This window comes from Ascidiella aspersa, chromosome 9 (assembly GCF_963924565.1).
Source record: "Ascidiella aspersa chromosome 9, kaAscAspe10.2, whole genome shotgun sequence".
NCBI classification, from domain to species: Eukaryota; Metazoa; Chordata; class Ascidiacea; order Phlebobranchia; family Ascidiidae; genus Ascidiella; species Ascidiella aspersa.
In genome coordinates, this window is record NC_139455.1 from 16,577,433 (window position 1) to 16,600,797 (window position 23,365).

Below are 23,365 nucleotides of genomic sequence, written 5' to 3' on the forward strand. Positions count from 1 at the left end.
AAACTAGGGTAGGCTACATGGGCTCATTGTGGGTCCGTAAACTAGATATGGGGGTCCGTGAAGGCCTAATTGAAATCATTAAAATATATTAGAAGTAATCAATTTTTCAAAAAAAAAAAATTAATTAAAATTAAAACGTTCAGTAACGGAATATATTTCGACTCCCATTTCACTAACACATTTTTGGACAGAAAATCGGCAGATTTTTGAAGTCTATTTATATTGTGACGTCAATTTATGACGTTTATCTCTGAAAATTTATTCGCCTACCATGGTCCACGTGTAGCGAAACAATAATTAAGTGGTCCGCGGTAAAACAATGAAACTTTAAAGTCCTGTGTACAAAAGTATTTTAAGGCAGGGGTGTCCAACACGCATGGCGAAAAACGATGTTGAAAATGAATAAAGAGTTATTAGAAAAATTCAAAACGATACCTACTTCTGTATGGGCTTTGATATTCTTATTACGTCTTGCTACAACCTCCAACCATTATGCTCCAAAAATTACTTCTGATATTATAATTGTATAGTGCAGCGTTTCTCAACCGGTGCGCCGCGGAAGGTTGCTAGGTGCGCCGCGAGAAAATGGGAAAAAATGTTACAAAAATTCTGTATTATTTTAGAATTTGCGACTAAAAGTGGATTCCAGCAATAAGACCAAAATTAGAATAACATTAACATCGGAATTAAACACAGTTCGGAATAAGATCGAAAAAGGACAAATTGATAACATATCCGACCATTCAGATTTATCTTTTTTAATAAAGGACTATATTTGTAAATAAACTCCAGTCACTATTTTCTGTGAATAAACCCTGAGCAATATGACTGGATTCGTAGCCCCTATTGAAGTTGCAATGGTTGATGTTGGCTTTTCGCTAACAAAGAAAGAGGAACTATTGCAACATATATCTAGTGGGGCTTTCACCATAAGACCGCAATTAAAACAACATCAACTTCGGTATAAAAAACAGTTCGGATTAAGACCAAAATAGGACTAATACCTAATACTCGTAATGACGTTTAAATCAAAATAAGACCTAAATTCGTCCAAATAAGGTCTAAATTGCAAGAATAAGGCCTTTAAAACCCCAAACTTCACCCATAACTTCAACACTAACTCCCCTAATAATTTGAACCACAAACCAAATTCTTATTCTACCCATTACTCGCGCCTAACCCCAAACAGAGGCAACCAATGCAGTGGCAAAACAGCGGGGCCCTAATGGCATTTTAAACTACGGCACCCAAACGTCGACACCAAAACGGCCGATGCCAAGAAGATGTCCCTTAACCGTCCCAGGCCACACCCTGCTTTTACTGTTTTGGGCGTTTTTTTGTCCATTTAGGTCGTATTCCGTAAAATTTTGGATTTATTCCGAGTTAGATGTTGTTGCTTTCAGGCCTTATTCTATGTTTCCATCGAACTCTAACTAACATACCGCGTGTTTTTATAATTTGCAATATAAAGGGCGTATTTTAATTTTTTTTTCTTTTTATTTAGGCCTGTACTCTTATTAAGCACATCGTATTTTAAAACAGGGCTGTGGAGTCGGAGTCAGATTTGGGACTCTACGTACCGTAGTCGATTTATTTTTCTGAAGTCGGACTGCCTGCGTCCCGAGTCCGAAGTGCTGAGTAACAATTTTAAAACTGATAATGCCGCCAACTGCAAATTGAAAAGGCGGAATAGCATATGGTGGATATTTTCCAGCAATGGTTTGTGGGTGGATGAGATATATGACACCCCTATGAGGGGATAGTTGAAAATCCACTTTAATTTAGTTGCGTACATGGGTGAAATAAAGGCTGTAGATTGGCAGCCGGACTCGGAATTTGACGAAATTGCACATTTGGCCGGAGTCGAACTCAAGAGTTGGAGTCGGGTTATTTTTAACCGACTCCGCAGGCTTCTTTATAGATAATAAAATTCGGAGCCTGTTGTAATAACAACTGCCAGCGAAAAACAAAATATCCAAACAAAGTTAGCAGTCGACTCGCTCGTCAGGTGCGCCGCCGCGGTTTACAAGTGCGCCCTAGGGTGAAAAAGGTTGAGAAACACTAGTATAGTGTATACTCATTATTCTGTAGCGAACCCAGCTAGGATTCAAATAATTATATAGCTTAGTGTAAAAAAAAAAACAAGAAGCAAAAGTCAGCTCATCGACGTACACTTAAATGCACTAATGCACATTGCTACCAGTACGCAGCTGGCTCCTTCACTTTTGTACGCAGAAAGTTATACAAAAAAACAAGAAAATACCGCATACCACAACGCACATTATTTGGATTAAGGTGTGAGTTAGCGTTTGGGTCAAGTGGTATTATACCTATTATTAGTATTAACACTTGACCCACCCTCACGCAAACGCTAACCCGCACCCTATCCCAGGGTTTCCCAAACTTTTTTTGACCACGGACTATACTATTTGTAAATCTGTTTTTTCGCGGACCATACAAAGCAAGCAAAAATAAAACCGAATTTTATTTATTTACAAAACTGACAACATCAATGGGACGTATGCGATTGCTTCTTTCGGCATAAATCATCGATTTTTCGGAGTTATTTGTGAAAAGCAAAGTCAGAATCCACGGAAAGTCTGGACCTGTATTTTGTCTTCATGTTGGTAAGAGCTGAAAATGCTCTCTCACACTCTCACACAAGAACATATTATTACGTCATAAACGAGAAATATGAGAATTTGTTCGTAAGTAACTTTTTGACTACAATGAAGGTGCAACAAGTAAGATTTACGATACTGGATAGCAAAAACTTTTGAAATCCTTATGTTGTGTAATTTATCTTTGAAAGTAGGTACTGTACAACGTATAAAAACCAAGCACCCTAAGCCTAATAATGTGCGCTGATTATAAACGCTTTTTATAGGTCGCAATACCTCAATTTGTGACGTAACAATCCATTACCACTAATATCCCCACCCGAGTTTGGGCTTTTTCCCCTTGGTTTAGGATTCGGATTAGCGTTTGGGTTTAGGTGAGTCAAGTGTTATTAACACTATCTCACATTTTTTGTTATCTTTTGTGAATTTTCAGCAAATATTTTTAGTTTATCTACACCGGGAGTTTACCTAAAGGTCTAAATTAGTGTATTGCCACAACCTTAAGGTCTATAAGACTTTTCTGCCCTTGGATGCCCTAATTGTCGTAGACCTTGAGAGAGCTCAAAACCAAAATGTGCATATTGTGCTAACAATGTGCACTATGCGATATGTGCATTAAATGTGCACTAAATCTGCATCCAATGTTCACCTCTCGTGAATTTGATGTGCTCTTAATGTGTATGTGCCCCGAAAGTCGGTAAAAAGGTTCACACTTTGTTTTCCGTGATCACTTTTTCCGCCGCTTGTGATGGTAAGCCGCTATTTGTCCTGCAGCCGATTATTATCGAAATTAACAACAGACAGACATGCAGATGTAGGATTTGTACTAGGGTTCCTCTCCGGGAATGTTTCGACGAGAAATTCCCGGGATTTCCCGAGAATTAACAATCCCGAATACCGGGAAATATTTTTAATCCCGGTTATTCGGCAACATAGCAAAAGTTAAAAAAAATTGTCGTTTTTAACTGATATAAAGAAAAAAATATTAGGTTTACCAACCCTATTAAAGTCGTTGCCTAAGTTGCTTTATTTGCGATTAACCGCGGAAAAACTTAATTAAATTTATTCTCCAAAAAATGCGCTTTTTTTTAAATAAAAACAAAAAAGGTGCTGACTTTAATGCGAGAAGGTCTTGTAAGATTGCAGAAACAAGACAGAACATAAATGAGCTTAATTAAATCTTTGGAGCTAATACGAAATAATTTTAAACGTCATAATGACGAAATTTTAGGTATAATTTTCGTCGGGATTCTTCTTACCAGAAGATATAAAGATAAATGAAAAACGTTCTCCGTGGAGAAGGACTGCGCAGGTCTCGCCAGATTTTTTGTTACTTTTAATTGTATCAGAAATTCTGTAATATATATTTACAAACACGAAAGGCAATATTTTAATGTTAAATCACAATGCTATGGCATGCCACGTCAGATAATGTCACCTGCACGGGTGTTAGACAAGCATTGATTGCTCAAAATCTTTGGCGAAAAGGAGAATAAATACATTCAGGTACAGGGATAAAAAATTAGGCGTGCAGTTTTGCAGTAAAGGTTTTTATGCTATTATGGTGGTTAAATAAATAGGTTTGAAATTTGCAATTAATTAATGTGGAAAAATTTGCAAACGAAAGCTGGTAATGTTGTCCAGTTTATGTTTTGTGTTGCACAAACTTCTTTACCTCGTTGCAGGGTTGACCAACCAGTCAGAAAGAAAAAAAAGTATAGCCCATCACTCTTTTTCTTGCGCACTTCCACAAAGCGATCGCACGAACCGTGAAACAGAGTGCCTTTATTCGGTTAAATCAGGGGTTCCCAACCTGTGGGCCATGAACGTTTTTCAAGGGGGCCATGAAAAATTTGAAAAATAATATTTTTCAGTTTAATATCTCTTAGTATACTCTACTATAACAAACGAAATAATTAAAATGTATTGAACTCTTGAAGCTTCAAGAAGAGATGACAACCCGATTGAGCTTTGAGAAAAATAGTTTGACCACATTTTGGGCAAATCTAGGCAATTCGCTCACCCTAAGCTTCATGGCATTGCTGTTGCCTTTCCCAGCTCAACCATTACATTAACTGAACAATCGTGTTTATTGTGTGTTGTACACCTTTCTTATTTTTTTTAAAAGGTTGAAAATATAGGGGGTCATTGAATTCTCAAAATTTTCAAAGGGGGCCACGGTGTAAAAAAGGTTGGGAACCCCTGGGTTAAATAGACAAATATTTAATTTAGACGGAGGCTTTACGCTTTGGTTAAAAATATGCAAATTTATCGATATAATGTCCTTTATCAAGATGATTTGATCAAATAACTTGAGGGTCATTGACCCACAGCTTTATGGCTGCACAGAAACCCAATATGTTTTGCGAAGTGCAAAAATCATTCTTTTTGTGTTTGTCATGTTTTGAAAGTGTTACTAACAATACATTGCCTTAAGGAAATCAGTCTGATGTTAAACCGTCAAATGAAAATAACTTTGCCAAACGAAATCGACACATTCCAAGATATCGTAAGTGCAACATGAACGTAAGAGCCGCATAAAACTGGATGAAGAGCCGCATGCGGCTCGCGAGCCACTTGTTGGCCACCCCTGCCTTTGGATGTTGCATAAATGTATGCCTTTACTTTCTATTGTCAGTAATTATTTTTCTCTGTAATATAGCATTATATTTATTTTTATGTTTCTGTAGCATATTTCTACGTTCGTCTTTAATTTCCTTTCAGTGTAATTGATTTTTAATTTTTTTATGGCGATAGCCTTTCATTTTTTGTTTATCTTTAATCGTTTTTACTATAATTCCTTTGTCATTTGAGGTTATATTTACGTTTTTTTCTGTGGCATTTTCATATTACCTATATATCGACAGTATTTCGTTTATAATCTTGCTTAAAGTATTTCGCAAAATTGATGTTCCAGTTTAGCTTCCGCTTTCCGTTTAAAATTTTTAAATTTAACATTTCCAACTTTTTATCTTACGATTGTTTTCGCCCTGTGGTGAGTATTTTTTGTTCCCTCAGTTGTTTTTGTGAATTGTGCTATATGCGTGCCATGATGCTTCAATTTTCTGGTTTTGTAAAATAAACTTTTGTTTTGACGTTTTTTAAATTTACTGAATTATGGCCTCACTTAACGTTCAACAATTACTCATTTTAAATGTATTTTATAATAAAGAATAATGCTTGTATTTTTTTTAAATGCGACGAATCAGAGAGGTCGATCGAGCCACTAATTACGAGTCATTTTTAGGAGTCATTGATCATTTAAAAAACAACAACAATACGCTGACGTATCGCTATTCAATGTTCAACTAATTCTAACAAATTTTTCATGAATCTTTAAAAACAAGACGTGTTGCCTTATGTTTAAAAGGTTCTACAAACATGCTTTTGGGTAGTTGTGCCCAAAACTTGACGCTTTATTACGATAACCAATATCGTGGACCAGGGCTGCGGAGTTGGTTAAAAACAACCCGAGTCCGACTCCGGTCAAAAAAATACACCCGAGTTTTGTAAGATTTTGCCGAGCCCGAATCCAGCTCTTACTCTACAGCCTGTATTTTACCCATTTACGCAACTAAATTAAGGTGGATTTTCTGCAACCCACTCGTGTCATAATTGATCCAGCCGCATTACATGGTTTATAAATATTTTACATTTGCTATTACACTTATACAACTTATATTTTGCCGCCTTAACAGTTTTAAAATTTGATACTGCGCATGCGCACGTCGGACTCGGGTAGTTTTACGCGGTCTTACTCGAGTCCAGAGTCCGAATCCGTCGAGTCCAGAGTCCGAATCCGTCGAGTCCCGAGTCCGAATCCGTCGAGTCCCGAGTCCGACTCCGCAGCCCTGTCGTGGACAAACAGAGCCACCACCCAATACCCGATATCGCCATAACGATGCCCACATAAGCAGAATAGATAAAAATTATAAACGTATACAAATATCTTAATTTGCAGGTTTAGTTACCTTCAGTTGTTACCTTATTTTTTTAGTAAATTTACCTCATAAAGCCTAATTAAAAATCTATACAACTGGGATTCAATTAAAAAAATATACCTATAAAAAAATCGAACGAAAATAACATGCATAATAAATTCATGCCATATAGGAAATCCATACAATTGGGAATCAATTAAACAATACATATTAGTGAAAAGAAATGCACGAAGGATAACATGGATTACTTGATCTTCTCAATACAATAAACATCATCGGAAAAATCGTTTAATATTAAGCTTACTTTACTGTATAACGTGCACTGGTACAATGTAACTTGCACATTGAGCGATAGTGCACAATATGCACTTAATCGCCAAATATCGCAAGTGCACAATGTGCACCAGTTCCGAGAAAATGTGCACCAATAAAAATAGGTTACTTACAAGCGAGAAACTGCGCTAGCAAACCAAATTAATTCATACTTTCTGTGCAACCCGACAGTATGCATAAAATTTAAGTTAGAAGGGCTTATGCGTGTTCAGATAACGTCGGGATCACCAAAGTATATTTCAACAGGTGAGACATGACCACCGTGCTATCTGGACTCCACTATATCGAAACTAAAACAAACTGTCATTGCATTTCAAAGTGCGTACTGTCAGGTCGCTTAATAATTTATTGTATATTCAAATAATTCGACATAGCTTACAGCGAAGTAAGGCGCGTGTCGCACAAAAGGCATGCATTTGTTGACTGTGTTTTAGTAGAATTCGGATACGACTAACGTTGCAGTAAAAGCGGATGCATGGGAAAGTAAATACGCAAGAACGTTTACAGAGCCTTAGCACACGCACAACGAACACAGTAAACAACAAATTCAGACGCTGAGTCCTCTACACCAGTGGTTCTCAACCGCCGGTCCGCATCAACTTTCCTGCCGGTCCGCCAAATATATTACAATCTTAAATCTCACACCGTCAGCTTCGTAAATTTGCAACATTGTGACATAACATAGAGTTCATGGTCTACTTTGGACTTTCGTACGTCACAATGCAAGTGTTGTGCCCAACTGAAGTCTTAAATTTTAAGACCAGTTGTAGCCTATGTGAAACTTTAATAAAACCACGAAAAACATGTATGATATTAAAGAGACAGCAGCAAATTTTTCATTGAATGGAAATTTTCATTCTTTGCTGTCAAGTTGCATACTTATGCGTTATTTGCATTTTGAGTTGATTGTAATTTTTGAAGGTTCACCAGTCCGCAAAATTTGTTTGAAGTTTTACCAGTCCGTAAGATAAAAAGGTTGAGAACAGGAAGTCGAACCGGAACTTTATGAACCGGTTTTGGGTCAATTTTTTTCACACCGTACGGTAACCGAACCTGAACCGTTGTTTCAACGATTTTAAGGAGCCGAACCGGAACTGAACCGAATAATTTGAAAGAACATGAACCTTAACAGAACCCGAACTTGTTCACAAAAGCGGTTCACTTCAGCATGACGTCACAACTTGTATTTTAAAGCCTCAAGTTATGATAGGTATTGGTTATGCCATGTTTAAAATTTAATGCACAAATTTGAATATTGATTAAAAAACATTGATTTTTTTACTTTTTAGATATTTCAATAATGAGTTGCTGTTTTTTAATGCTTCAGGTAACTTTGATTGAATGACTTACTATTCAAAGATTATTCTCTACATTTGTTTACCCACGTTTTTAGATTTAACGCAACTTATATTATAGCCGAACCGGAACTTTATGAACCGGTTTTGAAATAACGGTGGTCGAATCGGAGCTGAACCGGAACTTTTAAATTGCTCCTAGCCGAAACTGAACCGGATTCCAAAAAAAATCCCTAAACTCGAACGGTTCGACTCCCTGGTTGAGAACCACTGCTCTACGTACCTTTCAATGTGCACCGAACCGTGCACATATCGCAATTTCACATTGTGCGCACAATGTGCACGTTTTGGTTTTGAGTTTTATTTGAGACCTTTCTGCTTAGAAATACACTAATTTCTGACGGATCTGGTGGTCAATTATGGTTGGTTTGCTTGATTAAATAAACAAATGTTTTTAATGTGTAAATGAACATTTTTTATTTTTGGTAAAAAATCCCTTTAGAAAGGATCAGGTACTAAACTTGGGCACAGGAAGAAGTTATAAGACACAAATTAGCAAGCCAGCATGTTTGATTTGGACAGCCCTGGGCGCTGGTCTAGAATCCTACCAACCAGCGCCCAGCCCTGACTTAAGGCAAGTCAAGTTAAGCAAATAGTGACTTTAGTGCTAGTAGTCACTTAACCCATTACAGCAATATTGTACGTAGTATTGCAGACTACTTTAGCCTAAACCAAATCTGAAAAAAATGATCACGGCTTGGTACATAAATGAAGAAGAGGTTGCAAAGAACCAGAAAAATGCAGGAATGACAGATGAAAGTGTTACTCTTGAACAACTTAAGAAACTTGGAGTGGAATATTTCCATGTAAGGGTTTACTCTTGTCAATGCATGCCAGTGTTGTAGTCAAATGGGCGCTCTTTCACTATTGTACGTGAAAAGTTATGCAAAAACAAAAAAATAATAATACCGCATAACACAACGCATATTGTTTGGGTTAGGGTGCGGGTTAGCGTTTGGGTGAGGGTGGGTCAAGTAATATTATGTTTATTATTAATAATAACTTGACTAGGGATGTTCAAAGTAGAATACCAAGGTATTCTAGAATAATAGGTTTCGAATCTAGAATAACGAATCCAGAATATCGAATCCTATAGTATAATTTTATTAAATTATTTAACTTCGATTTTGTTTGGGGAAGGGATTTTTTGCTAACATGTGTACATTATAATAAAAAAATCTCCCATATGTTTAACATTCTTAACAACTGTCATTTGAAGCAGTTGTGTAAACTGTAATATGTCCACTGTCCAGGTTGCTGCCAAAACTTATATTTTTGCCAATAGTGAGTACAATGCAACACCGAACACAGAACTCTTTAGCAATTCGGCCCTGTTTTTAAAGCATTGTTGGGTTTTTGTGTTCTTTTTTTGACTAAAATGATCTGTTATGCAGTCAAATAATGTACTGCAAAGAATAAGTTACTATTGACATAACGAATACTTCACAATTACGCTGTGCATTACTGTATAACCTCGCTGAATATTGGCCTAAAGTTGACCTTAAGTAACCCTATAGCGCATTTGGTCGACATCCAGCACCTCTTACAACGTAATGTTACGTTTGCAACTTAACGCATTTAGAAAACTCCCCACCTGAAATTGCACGTTAGTCGCTCGCCCAATAATGCTTGATTGACACCTAATTATTAGACGAACCTTATCGCGAGACGCGGTAATTGGTCGCCCGATAAAACGCTGACGCTACACTAACTGGTTACGTTTAAAGCAATCACTGGCGCCGCAGCGACAGGCCAACTTACCACACTTTTTGTACAATTAGGCGCGACGGTCGGCGGTAAAACGTTAAATTATATCGGTTCCAATTACCCGAAATAAACGGCAGAATTGGATTCGAATCTCATCTGGATTCGAATCCAAGGATTCGATATTCTACTTTGAACATCCTTAAACTTGACCCACCCTCAACCAAACGCTAACCGGCACCCTAACCCAAGTAATATGTGTTGTGGTATGCGGCATTTGAAGAAATTTTTTTTTTTATTAATTTTTACGTACAATAGTGAAAGAGCGCCGTCAAATGATATTCAAATAACAGAAGTCCATGTTGAAATGTGTTAAAACAATATAATTTATAAAAAACATAAAAAATTCCAGTTGATTCATTGTCATCGAAAATCCATGTTAAAACTGCTAAACTCTTGTAATTTTGAGCAATTTTTGCATGGCATATGACAGGGGTGGTAACACTTTTTTATTGCTTCAGTCACCAAGCTAACCTTAATCCTTAAATTCCAAACAAAATTGTACACACATCGGTCATAGTTTTAATTATATAGTAATATTATTTAATACATAGCCTTACTTTGTACTGTACGAGTTTTTTGATTGGTATAACTAGAATATATGTGTATGTGATGTGTGTTTGAATATGTAGATTGTAGATGAATAATGATCTACACCTGCATACTGCTCCACTAAGAGGTTATGACAGGGGTGGGCAATTATTTTTTTACAAGGAGGTCGCATGAGAAACATCAAATGTTGTGACGGGTTGTGTCAGAAATAGGATCTCAAATAAACAAAGTATGCCGTCATCCTGTACGACTTTAAAAAAACAGACTTTAAGAAACCTGCAAACGGAGTCTAATTTTAAGTAACTGCAAAAAGCCGGTGCGTGAAGCGCCAAAAATGGCCGCTACTTGGTTTAAGTTAAACAAATAATTTATATTTAGAATGAGGGTGATAGTGCATTAAGCACAGAAAAAATATTTGCAAATTACTCTATAAACTGGCATTTATCAAGTTGTTCGGGTGCATTGATCCAACACTGGAAAAGTTGCACAGATAGCACATAAAATGTTTACCGTTGACTTATTGTGATTTTCAGTTGCAGATGTGAGATTTTCAATACAATGTTTATATTGCAAACAGGGGAAATGGTTATATGAAATAATTGTATAAACTAGACTAGGTTCAAATAAGGGAATAAGGATATTTTAGAGCAGTGGTTCTTAAACTGGGGGTCGCGCGAGGTTCACAAGGGGGGCGTGAAAATTGACAAAATCTGTATTAATTATGACTAAACTTTATGGTGATCATTGAATGGACAACATCGAGTTATCACACATTAGTTTTTTATGTCATGTTGAATATTCCTGTTGATTTTAAGGTTAGTATTTTTGTTTTGTGAGGAGATGATTCCACAAAAACTTTATGCTAACGCATTAATCACGTGATTAAGTTACCCGCTCTGATCGGCCATTCAAGGAAAACATGGTGTGTGCCGCACGCATGCATGCGATAAAAAACGATAGCCTATTTGTTAATATCAAAATTTGTTTAATTTTTTGTTTTTGCGTGTTTCAAATTTACCTTTTTTTTTAAAAATTATGTTTTCGGCTTGATTTCCCATTATGTGTCACATAAAAATCAGTTTCATAAGTTTACAAAACAATTGGACAAGATTTAGGGGCTCCACAGACACTCCAAAATTACAACACCAAAATAGCTAAAATCTGGGACTTACCCTAACACGATACTGTACGTTTTTCTTTAAAAACACAGAAGCCTTGTAATTTTTATATTAAACAATGGCAAGAAAGCATTACTAATCTATTTTCCAGTTTTATGTAACTTAAAATGTATTCTTAAAGATCCCAAATCCATACTCCATCCCATTTTGATTTTGACATCATTTTTGAGTGTTTTTAAAGTCCCTGATCTGGAATTGGCCACTGAAACCGCGGTAACTTTGTCAGAAATTCCGCGTTTCAAAATATGGCAACCCTAGGTTAGGCTGGGTTAAAAACATCCTTCGCATTAATGCAACTTACCTAGAAATAAGTTGCTGTTATGCTTAATGTTTTTTTATTTTGAAACAAGGTGGGGCGCGAGTTTGGTTAAAATTGTAAAAGGGGGACGTGTCTCAAAAAGTTTAAGAACCACTGTTTTAGAGAATCCAAACTGACTATTATACAAATTTTCATTCATATTTTAAAGATGAAACACATTCATTCTAAGCGCAAAAAATGCATTTATAAAATTTCAATTTAAAAAAACTTTTTGAGTGCCACAGTACAGAGGACGCCTTTTGTCTGCGAAGATGCCAAAAAAATGTAAAACATATGAGAAAGGCAGATGGGTTTGTGATATATATGTTCAATTTTAATGATGTATATGTTACAAACAAACATACAATACAGGCTGGCAGAATCTTGCCAGCCCTCTGGTGACAAGCATTTTTTGCCTAAATCCTTCGTTTTTTTGGACACGCCACTAAACTAATGATGTGTTGGCCTAAGGAATGTATGATTCTTGACATGCTTAGGCAATAAACAAGGCTATTAACAGGTAAATTAGGTAACAAAAAGTTGTGCCAAAGCAGCTGCACTTGTCTGCTTTTCTTACTCCAACACTGTTACATAGATAAGCTGTTTTTGGCAAACTAAAATCAGATTGACAAGAGCGAAAAAAAAAAAAACATTTATAAACAGAATTTTTGTATCTACATACGTTTTTAGACTTGTTTTAAAGTAGTTCGAGCGTGATATAAGTTAAAAATGTTTGACCGCATTGGTTATCAGGTATATTTGTTTCCTGCCAAGCAAATTTTGTACTATGAATCCCTTATTGTAACAATTCTCTTAAAACAGTATAAAGTTTTTACAAGCTTTATAAACTACTTTTTGCCAGTTATTCACCCACCATATAACTACAGTAATTTAAGACAGGGCTGCAGAGTGAGTTAAAAAATAACCTGAGTCCGACTCCTGCCAAACCAATTAACTTGAGTCCAACTCGGGTCAAATGGGCGATTGTGTCCAGTCTCAAGTCTGGCACTGACTTTACAGCCTGTATTCCACCAATTTACGTAACTAAAATAACGTGGAAAATAAGTAATCCACTTATAGGAATGTCGTTTAATTCATGCACTCACAATACATGGTTGGAAAATATTCAACCATTTGCTATTCCACCTTTACAATATGTCGACTCAAGCAGTTTTAAGTGGTCTTACTAGAGTTCAGAGTCCGACTCCACAGCCCTGGTTAAAAGGAGTTATGTTATGACTTGTGGTCTTGAGATAACAAAAAAGTGTTGTAAGTTTGGGTTATGTAGCTTGGCAGTAATGTTAAGGGACAGGGTTACCGTGGCTGTTGAAACTGTGATAATTTTTTTGCATCCGAAACTTAAAAAACAAATATTTTGTCCAAAAAAGGTTGGTCATACATGTCTTATAATTTTAACATATTTATATAAAGATTAGTCAAAGCCTGTTTTATTTTTTTATCTTTTTAAATTTTAATTCAAGTTTAGCATATTTGGATTCAGACACCACCCTCCCCCCTTTTTTGTAAGTGCTATTATAAGCGGCAATGTTTTTAATGTAGTTTGGTGACATGTCTTAAGCCGATGCAAAACGAAATCGTCTCTTGTTTGTACCTGGGCCGACCATAGCAGCAGAATATTTTTCTCTTTTTACCTTTCTTTATTCTTTAAGGTTAGCTGCTCTGTATTAGAGTTGATATTTCTCTTCTACAGTTGTATCAGTATGAGTAAATTTTGGCCAATATTTTAATAAAACAAAATGATATAGTTGTTCCTGAAATACAAATAAATTTTTGATTTTGTTTAGCTTCATACAAAGTTAACATGCAAAAAATAGTTTTATAGAGTTAGTTGGTTAAACTGAAATGTTTTTTTATTTTGATTTTCAAAATCTAAGTTTTGTGACGTATTAAAAAGCAAGCAGCTCATTATTAAAATTTCTAAAAGAAACGTTTGGAAACATCACCCAAATACGGGTTGGGTTCGGTTAGATTTCCTGGGTATCGGTTGGTAACAATGTAAGAAATCGGGTAACTCTTAGTTTTAAACCAATCTCTTATCTGTATGCAGAAACAATTTTGCAATAAAACAGAAGTTCATGTACACAGAATATAAAGGACAGTTCCGATTGACAACATTAGATCAAGTATTTTTTTGGCGTTGGTCTAGAATCCTACCGCACAATGCACATTATTTGGGTTGGGGTGCGGAGTTGGATAGGTTAGCAATAATATTAAATAATAACACTTGACCTACCCTCACCCAAACACTAACCAACACCCTGACACAAATATTGTGCGTTGCTTTAGTAACTGTTTCAACGCTGTGGTAGGATTCTAAACCAGCGCCCTGTTTTCTTTTTCTCCTTGAAAACGGTTGAGTTAGGTGTAGTTAATGCGCCTGGCTGTTCGCTGTCTGCCCTAACGCCTTGTTTTTTTGTTTTTCGTTTGCGTCTTAAAGATTCGCTTAGAGCTGACTGGCTGTTTCTGACTAGCTTTTATTCCTGTTAATGACGTCATTAATATCACTATTTCAAATATTAATCATTAACGTCCTACAGCAAATGGGGAATCTATAGGGCTCGAAATTACGTTTGGTTGAACTTATATTGTTTATTCAATAAAGGGCGTTCTAATTGACGGTTTCTTTGCACCAAAGTCAGGTTGCATGACTATTACTCGCGAGCCAACCACAATATGCTGAAGTGGTTAGAATTGTATTAATTAATAAACGAACGATCAGTTTAAAACTATAGATCAGCGGAGCAAGTGAGCATAAAGCAGATGCCACTTATATAATATATCAGGGCAAGTTAGCGTACGCAAGTCGATAATCGGGAAAGTTTTAACCCGAATCACCCCACATATTTTTTTATAAGGAACGCTTCACGATTTTGCGTGTCATCCTTCCGCACCTGTTCGTTAAACTAACCTCCCTCCTTTAGTACCAACTTAACCCTCCTGTTCTACCAAGCTAAACCGTCCAACTCCCAACCCCATGCCAATCCAAAACTTTATGACCTCCCTTCTGCTTCCTTTTTTGTATATCTTTTGTTTGTTATTCTACTTTTTCCTTCTTTTTTAATTCTTAAGGCTGGTTCACACTAGATGACTAGACGTCTAGCGTTAACGAAAACGCTTTCGGTTAGAAGCGAGGAAATTTGCTGTTAACACTGGCAACGCGTTATGTGTGAACTGGCCGACATAAGCCGTTAGACGCCAGCTACTAGCGCTAGACGTTAACGCGTCTAGTGTGAACCAGCCTTAACACGTAACCTTAATTTTTTTTATATACCGGGATAATGTTGCACGGTCAGCATTCTCCAGAACCCATTTTTAATAATAACTTATGTTTGTTTATTATTAAACTGGATTCAAAATTCACAATACTTTTTGCGCCTTTAAACATTCAATTTGCCATGGGCTGCGTTGGTTATTTGCTCATGTGTCTATTGTCGACTGACATGAAATTTGTGGGGTCACTGCCTAATTTTGTTAGCTCTGTTTGCAGTGCTGAATTAAGGTTTGGTGGACCTGCAGCTATCCTAGTGTGAGGCCTATTAATTTCCTATTAAATAAAACTATTAAAAAAATTATAAAGTCACAACTGACGCCAGACTGTAAATTCATAGTTTAAGTAATATTAAGCAGTGTGCGTTGTCTAACAAACTGTGATATGCAATTTTATGCAACGAAAGCTAAGTTTGCACGGAGCGACAACAGTTTTTTGTTTATTCGTTTTCTGGCGTTAAGAACTTTGACCTTATAGATAGATGGAGGCTAATTGGGTGCATAAAACGATTAGTAATATTGACATAACAGCTAAATGGCTGCACCGAACTTAAAAATTGCATGAAGCGCAATAAAAAATCTTGCGTGTTTATCTTGTCTACAAAATAAAGTTGAAACAGTGTTACTAACAATGTAAGGGCTATATTGCTGAGATTTTATAAGTTTACACTAACAGCAAAAAACAGCATTAGGTAGATGATTTGGCGCAATTTGCATTTGTAGAGTATCTAAATCTTAATCCATACAGTGGCAACGCTAAACTGTGGATCTGGTGTAGGTTTGTCTAGTTGCGCGACAAAACCAAACTCGGTTCGACGTTGGGACATGAATTTTATGACTTTTTTTTTTGTTAAAATGTTTAGTTTTTAAGCATCTTAACAGTTGCTTATCAGGGGTTGACCCCGGAATTTTTGCTTATGTAAACAGGTAAACTTATTAGTGTATAATTGAAGTCCATATATGGAGATATTCATCAGTCAGCACAAAGCAAAGGTTTTGTAAAAATAGTAGCAGTCTATGGTGTGATTGAAATAGTATCCCATAATTTGAGTGTTTCCAACGTTGGTTGCATTGTACCTTTAAGCTGACAAGTAACAAACATACACTAAAGGCAATAGACTATAGTCTGCAGACTCATCACTCCAGCCTTAATCTTGCCCTTTATGTTAGTGTGTCGCAAGTGAAAAAGGTTGTGTATTTGTTTATCAATTTGTTTTTAGCTTATTAATTCCAGTTTCATGATCCCAAAATATTGACAAACACTCCACTGCTGTGTTGAGCAAGCTTACTGTAAACCCATGTTTTCCAATTATCCTTGTTTTTTATGTAAAAACATTGTACTTCCACAACAGAAACAATCCACGGCATAAAGGATAAAAAACTGATTAGGCAAAGTAAATTCCAGCCATGTATTACATCATTATCGTTAATAAGGATTTGATTTTTTTACTTGAATTCAACTACAAGCTTTAATGACAATGGCCTATGCAAATGCTTTTGCAAAAAAAAATGTTAAGATTTTAAACTCGGGATGATGTAAGTGCACAAAAAGCAAATTTTACTGTGCTAATTGTGCCTCTATCTCACAGTTGTACACCCTAGGCTTAGAGGGAACACTTTTCTGCTCCCCCCCCCCCCCCCCATTTTTGGAATTTCTGTATATGCCCAGGCTCTTATAAGTTATTCATTTTTAAGTTACATCCTTGCATGTGTACCTAAATGTTTTAGGTGTTTTGGATAATGGTACAAACAGGGAGCATCATGGCTTCTGCATATTTTCTGTTATGTTTTAACTTTTTTAGTTTGATGCTGACACCTACGAGTCAAATACAGAATACCAGAAGCTGTTAAAGGAAAGAGGTTACACCTACAATGACCTTATCAGCATATCTCGAGACAAGTTGCCGAATTATGATGAAAAGGTGACACACCATGAGTATATATATATATCAGGGGTGGGCAAATGTATTCAATGGAAGAGCCATTTGCAGAAAATACAAGTACCAGAGGGCCTCAAAATTATCTCACTACAAAAACGGTAAATACTGCAAATTCAGCAATAATAACAGAGTTGTAATATAATAAAAGTTACAAAACGGTAAGAATAAAATAACACGCACCATATTTTTCAATGTCAGTTGTTTGTTTGATTTGCTGGTCTCTGAAACCTTAGGAATGAAATTGCGTTGACTTGCTGTTAACTAATTCTTTGGATTCTATGTCTAGTGTTACGTCATAAAGGAAATGCTTACCTAAATAAAGAAATAAAAAGGAGAGAAACGTTCATAAACATTACTCTTGGTAGCCTTTACAATTTTTTTGGAATTTTACGATTTGACTAGAAGAGCCACAAAAACCATGCTGGCAAGCCGCATGCGGCTCGCAGTATTTTTTAATTTGTTCACATCCAATGGCCTTTTAAATTATATTTTTTATTTCATGTTATCCAATTCTATTTTCAACCTAAAGTTTGAGTAGTTTGTGTGAATTCGAAAAAGTAGATCTAGTAGAGTGGAATAAGAAAATCATGCTCGTAACAAACAAGATATTTTTGTTTTGCCATTGGTTTGAAATAGTTTACACACCTCAGAGGGCTCTTACACAACCCATAGGTCCAAAAATTAGAACAACTCCAACGTGGATTAAAAAACAGTTTGGAATAAGACCAAAATAGGACTAATACCTAAGTGTTGTAATACCATCTAAATCGGAATAAGACCTAAATCCTTCAGGTTGGGACCTAAATGGGCAGAAAAGTCCTATACAACTTTCTACCTAACCCTAAGCCACCTCTAACTTCACCACTAACTCCACTAATAATTTCACACCTATCCAACTTCTAGCCTCACCCATTATTAACCCCCCCAAAAAGGGCCAAACAATCCAGTGCCGATACAGTAGGATATACGGTACACCCAAGCGTAGACATCAAAACGTCTGAAACCCGGCGGTGTGCTCCAATCATCACATACCTTCTCCCTTTTTTGGCATTGCTTCATTTGATAACCTGTCAAACCCTCATGTTAGTCTGCAAGCGTTTTTCGAACCCCAAATTTTCGTTCAGTATTCGTTTTTTTGTCTCATCGAACCCTGGTTGAGAACCACTGCCCTATAGTTTAGGACTTTAGGCATTGTATTGTCTATTTAGGCCTTATTCCAATAAATTCGTAACTTAACCGACAGGTTTAAATTCTATTTAGACCATTTAAGATCTTATTCTGTTGTGATTATTACTGTGGATTTGGTTAATTATGTTTTTGGTCCGAATGCCATGGTATTATAGATTGTTCTGATTTAATTGTGTGTTCCAAACCAAGATTTATGTTACCAAGTATGTGCAAATAATGTAAAAATTAAATTAGCAGGAGTATCTAGTATGGAATAAGACTTAAACTCATCCGAATAATATTTAAATGGCCCTAGTAACCTCTCAAGAAGTGGGGTGAGGTATGGGGCGATAGGACGCTGCCGTATGACATCAAACCTCTGTGCATGAGATTGTTAGGTGATGCACCTCGCATACTGTTGGGGAAACCCAACTCTCTAGATTGTGAATAGAGCAAATTGGGTCTATTTCAGTGGTTCTCAACCGCCGGTCCGCGTCAACATTCCTGCCGGTCCGCCAAATATATTACAATTTTATATCTCAATTGCAAAATTCATGGTGTTGAACGCTTATCTATTAAATTTTGAAATTCGCTAGCTACTTTGCAGTATTGTGACGTTAGATAGAGTTAATGGTCTACGTTGGACTTTATTTTACGTCACAATGCTGCAAGTGTTTTGGCCAGCTGTTTAAAAGTAGGCTACAGCTCGTTTAAGTCTTAAAGTTGTACGTGAAAGCTAAGAAGTGTTTTAGATGCATACTGTCGCGTTATTAAATTTAGGGTTGATTTTGATTTTTGAAGGTCCACTGGCCAAATTTGTTTTGAAAATTGTAGCGGTCCTTATGCTAAAGAGGTTGAGAACCGCTGGTCTATATGACCTGCTCAACGCGAGTCGATGGCAAGGGAACTTAGACTCTAAGTAGTGAGTATATCAGTGGGAAAAGTTTTAAGGATTTCACAAGTTCAAGTTGAGATTGTTGTGGATCTTTTTTATCAGTTATCCTACAGTCTACAACTCTACACCATTGATGAAAAAAATATTACGGTTGGATTATTGGAGCAGTGAAAAAGTTAGAGGAGTGGGTTAAGGGTTAGGCAAAAGGTTATGTACATCTTATTCTGATGGTTTAGTTCTTATTCTGTGTCCGTGTTGATTCCGACTATTAGGTAATAGTCCTGTTTTGTTCTTATTGTGTGATAAGCAATGTAATATTCACACGTTGGTGTTATTATAATTTCGGTATTCTTGCTGGAGTCTGTTTGGCCTACATTAGACATAACTCAAATGGGCAATCGCCCATTAAAAAAGAGGAAACACGAATGCGCGTGATTCATGAACATCGCGTTCACTTCACTAAGAACATCATTTGTAAATTTAGATTAAGAGCTTCTTCGAAGAGCATTTACACACGGACGAAGAAATCCGCATGATTTTGGACGGTTCTGGATACTTTGACGTGCGGGATTTTGACGACAGGTAACTGAGTTAAACTCGCACAACTTTATGTTTGCGGTTCCTGAACGTTATTCAACAGACGGTAAAAAGCCTCCCAAACTTAGCGAACAAATAAAATTGGCGGATTCTTTCCAGTGTTTAACCCTGTACTTTTGTATAATAAACGGAATCATTTTGTGACTTGATTTAGAAAATTGAAACGACGTACCCAGGTGTCGCGACGCATATTTTGAGAACCTCTGATTTACCACACAAAGTTGCCGCATGGTTTGCATATTATTGCAGTGATTTAAAAGATCGCGCTATGCAGCTGTTTCATGAGGCTTGTTTTTCAAATGGGGTCGCTTATTGATTTTTTTAAGTCTGAATATTTTAGATTCGAGTAGGGTTGCTTTGCACTACGATTTATGTAAATTCCCACAGCGATTTTTGGGGGTTGTTTTTTCTGTAAATAACTTATGAACGACAACAATAGCAAATATCAAACCAACAAGTAATAATGACTTCAGTCAAACTTTAATTGTTCTGTCGTTCATCGTCACTGTCTTGCTCTCGACTAATAATTTTTGACCAACAATTGGAAGCCTTATGTCTATTCAAGCTTATTTTTGTTAAACTGAATTAGTGAAATTAATTATTTTTGCTTTTGGAAAACGTTAGGCATAAATGGTTTGCAAAATATGCACATAGGCGTATGAATCGTTTTTTTTACTGAGTAAAAGTTTATATAGTATTACATCACCAACCTAATAGGTATCTTTGTCTATAAAATTTAGATCGTGCTTTAATAAGGTGATATTGTTAATGCAAACACCATGTTCGTCTAACAACTAAGATATATACGTCTGATGAGTACACATTATTGCAAATTGCCAAGCAAATTACGGTTTTTGATATCGATCTCTTTGTGATGTATTTTTGTTTTGCAGATGGATTCGTATTAAGATGACTAAAAGCGATTTGCTAATTCTACCTGCCGGTATATATCACCGCTTCACGTTGGACCACGATGTATGTGGACAATTAATTTAACTAGCCATATATCGTTTTTTCTCTTTATTTTAGTTTTAACTTAAAACGTTTATATACTGAAAGAAGTTTTCCGGTACTTTTAATTATCCTACGATTCGACTATCCCTATCCAAGATCCCTTCATCAGGAAATACAACCAAACCATGCTCAACCAAAGGTTTCAACTGACAATGACTGATAATTAGGGCGATTATTTTTTGACTTGTCCAAAAAAGTCAAAATTTTGTCAAAATTTACACCTTAAATTTATTTTTGAATTAGACTCGACGACATTTTAATTGCATTTGATCTTCATTAGGGCAATATGCGGCATACGCGAACCGGCACAATTAACCACCCAAGCCTAGTTTATTGCAACAGGCTCAGCTCGAATTTCGTTTTTTGCTTTATATAGTTGCTTATCTCTGATTTGGACAAATGAATTGACCAGTATTTGCTGTCTTCCGCTTGTGATTTGCAACTTTCCCATTTTCTATTTTATTAATATGCTCAGTCTTTCTTAATTTCTGCAATTATTTTTACCTAATATTTGAACTGATTTACACAACTTTTTTTTAAAATAACCAGCGTCTTGTTTTGCATAAACCCGAAAAAACTGATTTCTGTTCGACCAGTAGTCAGCAAAACATCAAAAACATTTCGTTGACAACGCCAGGACACTAATGCAGTACCTCAAACAACAATATGATCTTTAAATCAATGTATTTTTAGTAGGTCAAAATTTGGCAAAATTTCAATTTTTCAGGTCAAAATTTCTCATTTTTAGGTCAAAAAATAATCGCCCTACTACTAATAATTAATCAATAGCCGCAAAGAAAAAACCTCGTATAAAAGATTTAAATTGACGCACACGAAACGATAAGCAGCATGTCGACGATTGTCGCGCCATAGTTAACCCAATAAGTGAATGTGTTTTGTTCACAGGACTATATCAAGGCACTTCGCTTGTTTGTTGGCGAACCGGTTTGGACTCCACACAACAGGCCTGCTGACAGCATGCCTGCAAGAGAGAAGTATTTGGGCACTTTCGCACAAACCGCTTATTGAGAGAAAAAAATGAACTCGCCATAAAAGCCACAAGAAGTGCCTTATTTGCAAAATAAATCACCATTTTCGTTAAAGCTCTGCTAACAAATTAGCCTGTTCGTTAAAGTGTACATATCTATTTGTGTAAACTGTAGTACATATCTATTTGTGCGTCTAAAGCTTACTGTTATATTTTTGACTAGTTTAACACTAATTTTAGACTTTCCGCAGAGCCTTTGATTTTATCTCATCGCATATTTCTTTTTTTGGCGCGCTTAAATGGTTGTCACATGTTTTTTTTTTGTTGGGCCACACGTTTTAAATCTGAGGTTCTTAACCGGGGTGGCGCCAAGCAACTCTTAGGGCGGCACGAGCTCTATACTTTAATATTTATTTTTTTTGCAGAGATTTTAATGGTTTAGCTTGGGTTGGGCACCACTCCTACAGCTGTACAAACTCTGTTTTTTGCCAACTATAACAATAAAAATGCAAAAAAAAATCGCAAATCTTTTGTTTCCAGTTTTGTTGACTTTTTTGGAGCCCAAAGGCTGTTTGAGTTCTATTGGTAATTTTTCTATCTATTAGTAATACACATATCATCGAAGGCATAACGGCCCTATTTAAATACAGTTTTGCTAACTTATAGATAAACGATGAAGGTTATCCCCCTTTCGAACTATATATTTTTTATCCATACAGGCTAGCAACAGGGGGACTTGGACTTGTTTGCGCGAATCTATGTTTTTGCAATATTTCCGTCGTATTGTGTGTCGTGACGTCTTTTGAAAAAACAATTACGCAATGTTTAATTTTTTGCGCTAGACATTTTTTTGTGCTCGACACCACAGCCTTAGAACTAGGAAAATTATCAAAGGGAGTTGCGGCTAAAAAAAGGTTAAGAACCATTGTTTCAAATAAAAAGCTTCTTTTAGCTTTTAGTCGGTACAAGATTAAAATGTTGAGTTCCTGTGTATTTTTCATGTCTGCCATCCAATTATGTTCATTTTGGTGTTGCGTTTATTTCGTTCCACAGAACACCATAGTGTAAAAAGGTTTCTTCATTTCTGCTTGCGAAAGAATTATGTATTAAACAAACTGTCAATTTAATTCTTTGTACACATCGATGGACTGACGTAGATTGAAGAAAAAAGCACGACTGTAATCCGAGTTGCTAATAAAGGAAAATGCAGTATGCAATTTATGACTTGAAACTAGCTATTAAATTCATTAAAATGTGTTGAAATATTTTTGGACAATCTTCCACGGTGAATGTAAAAAGAATATAAAAAAATAAATTTAACTGTAGAGAGAAAGTACTATACCCATTTGCTCTTAGATGTGCATGAATTTAACGCAGCTTAAATCCAAATACTAGATAGCAGGTTATCTTTTAAAATCCACACGGCCAAGAAAA

At 36.1% G+C, this 23,365-nt stretch overlaps 1 protein-coding gene across 2 annotated transcripts in view; it reads left to right on the forward strand.

Moving 5' to 3' along the window:
• Nucleotides 1-23,137, forward strand: part of LOC146133259 (acireductone dioxygenase-like) — a 137,701-nt gene extending 114,564 nt beyond the window's left edge. Inside the window, exons 2-6 of one of the 2 annotated variants that reach the window (XM_083396791.1) lie at nucleotides 8,905-9,056; nucleotides 17,133-17,252; nucleotides 19,817-19,914; nucleotides 20,823-20,904; nucleotides 21,850-23,137. In XM_083396791.1, the coding sequence (XP_083252917.1) occupies nucleotides 8,937-9,056; nucleotides 17,133-17,252; nucleotides 19,817-19,914; nucleotides 20,823-20,904; nucleotides 21,850-21,972 (543 nt within the window). In that variant the 5' untranslated portion in view covers nucleotides 8,905-8,936 and the 3' untranslated portion in view covers nucleotides 21,973-23,137. Of the gene's footprint in view, nucleotides 1-8,755; nucleotides 9,057-17,132; nucleotides 17,253-19,816; nucleotides 19,915-20,822; nucleotides 20,905-21,849 lie in introns of those variants that run through there. The other variant, XM_083396792.1, reaches the window with a different exon arrangement.
• The last annotated feature ends 228 nt before the right edge of the window (nucleotides 23,138-23,365 follow it).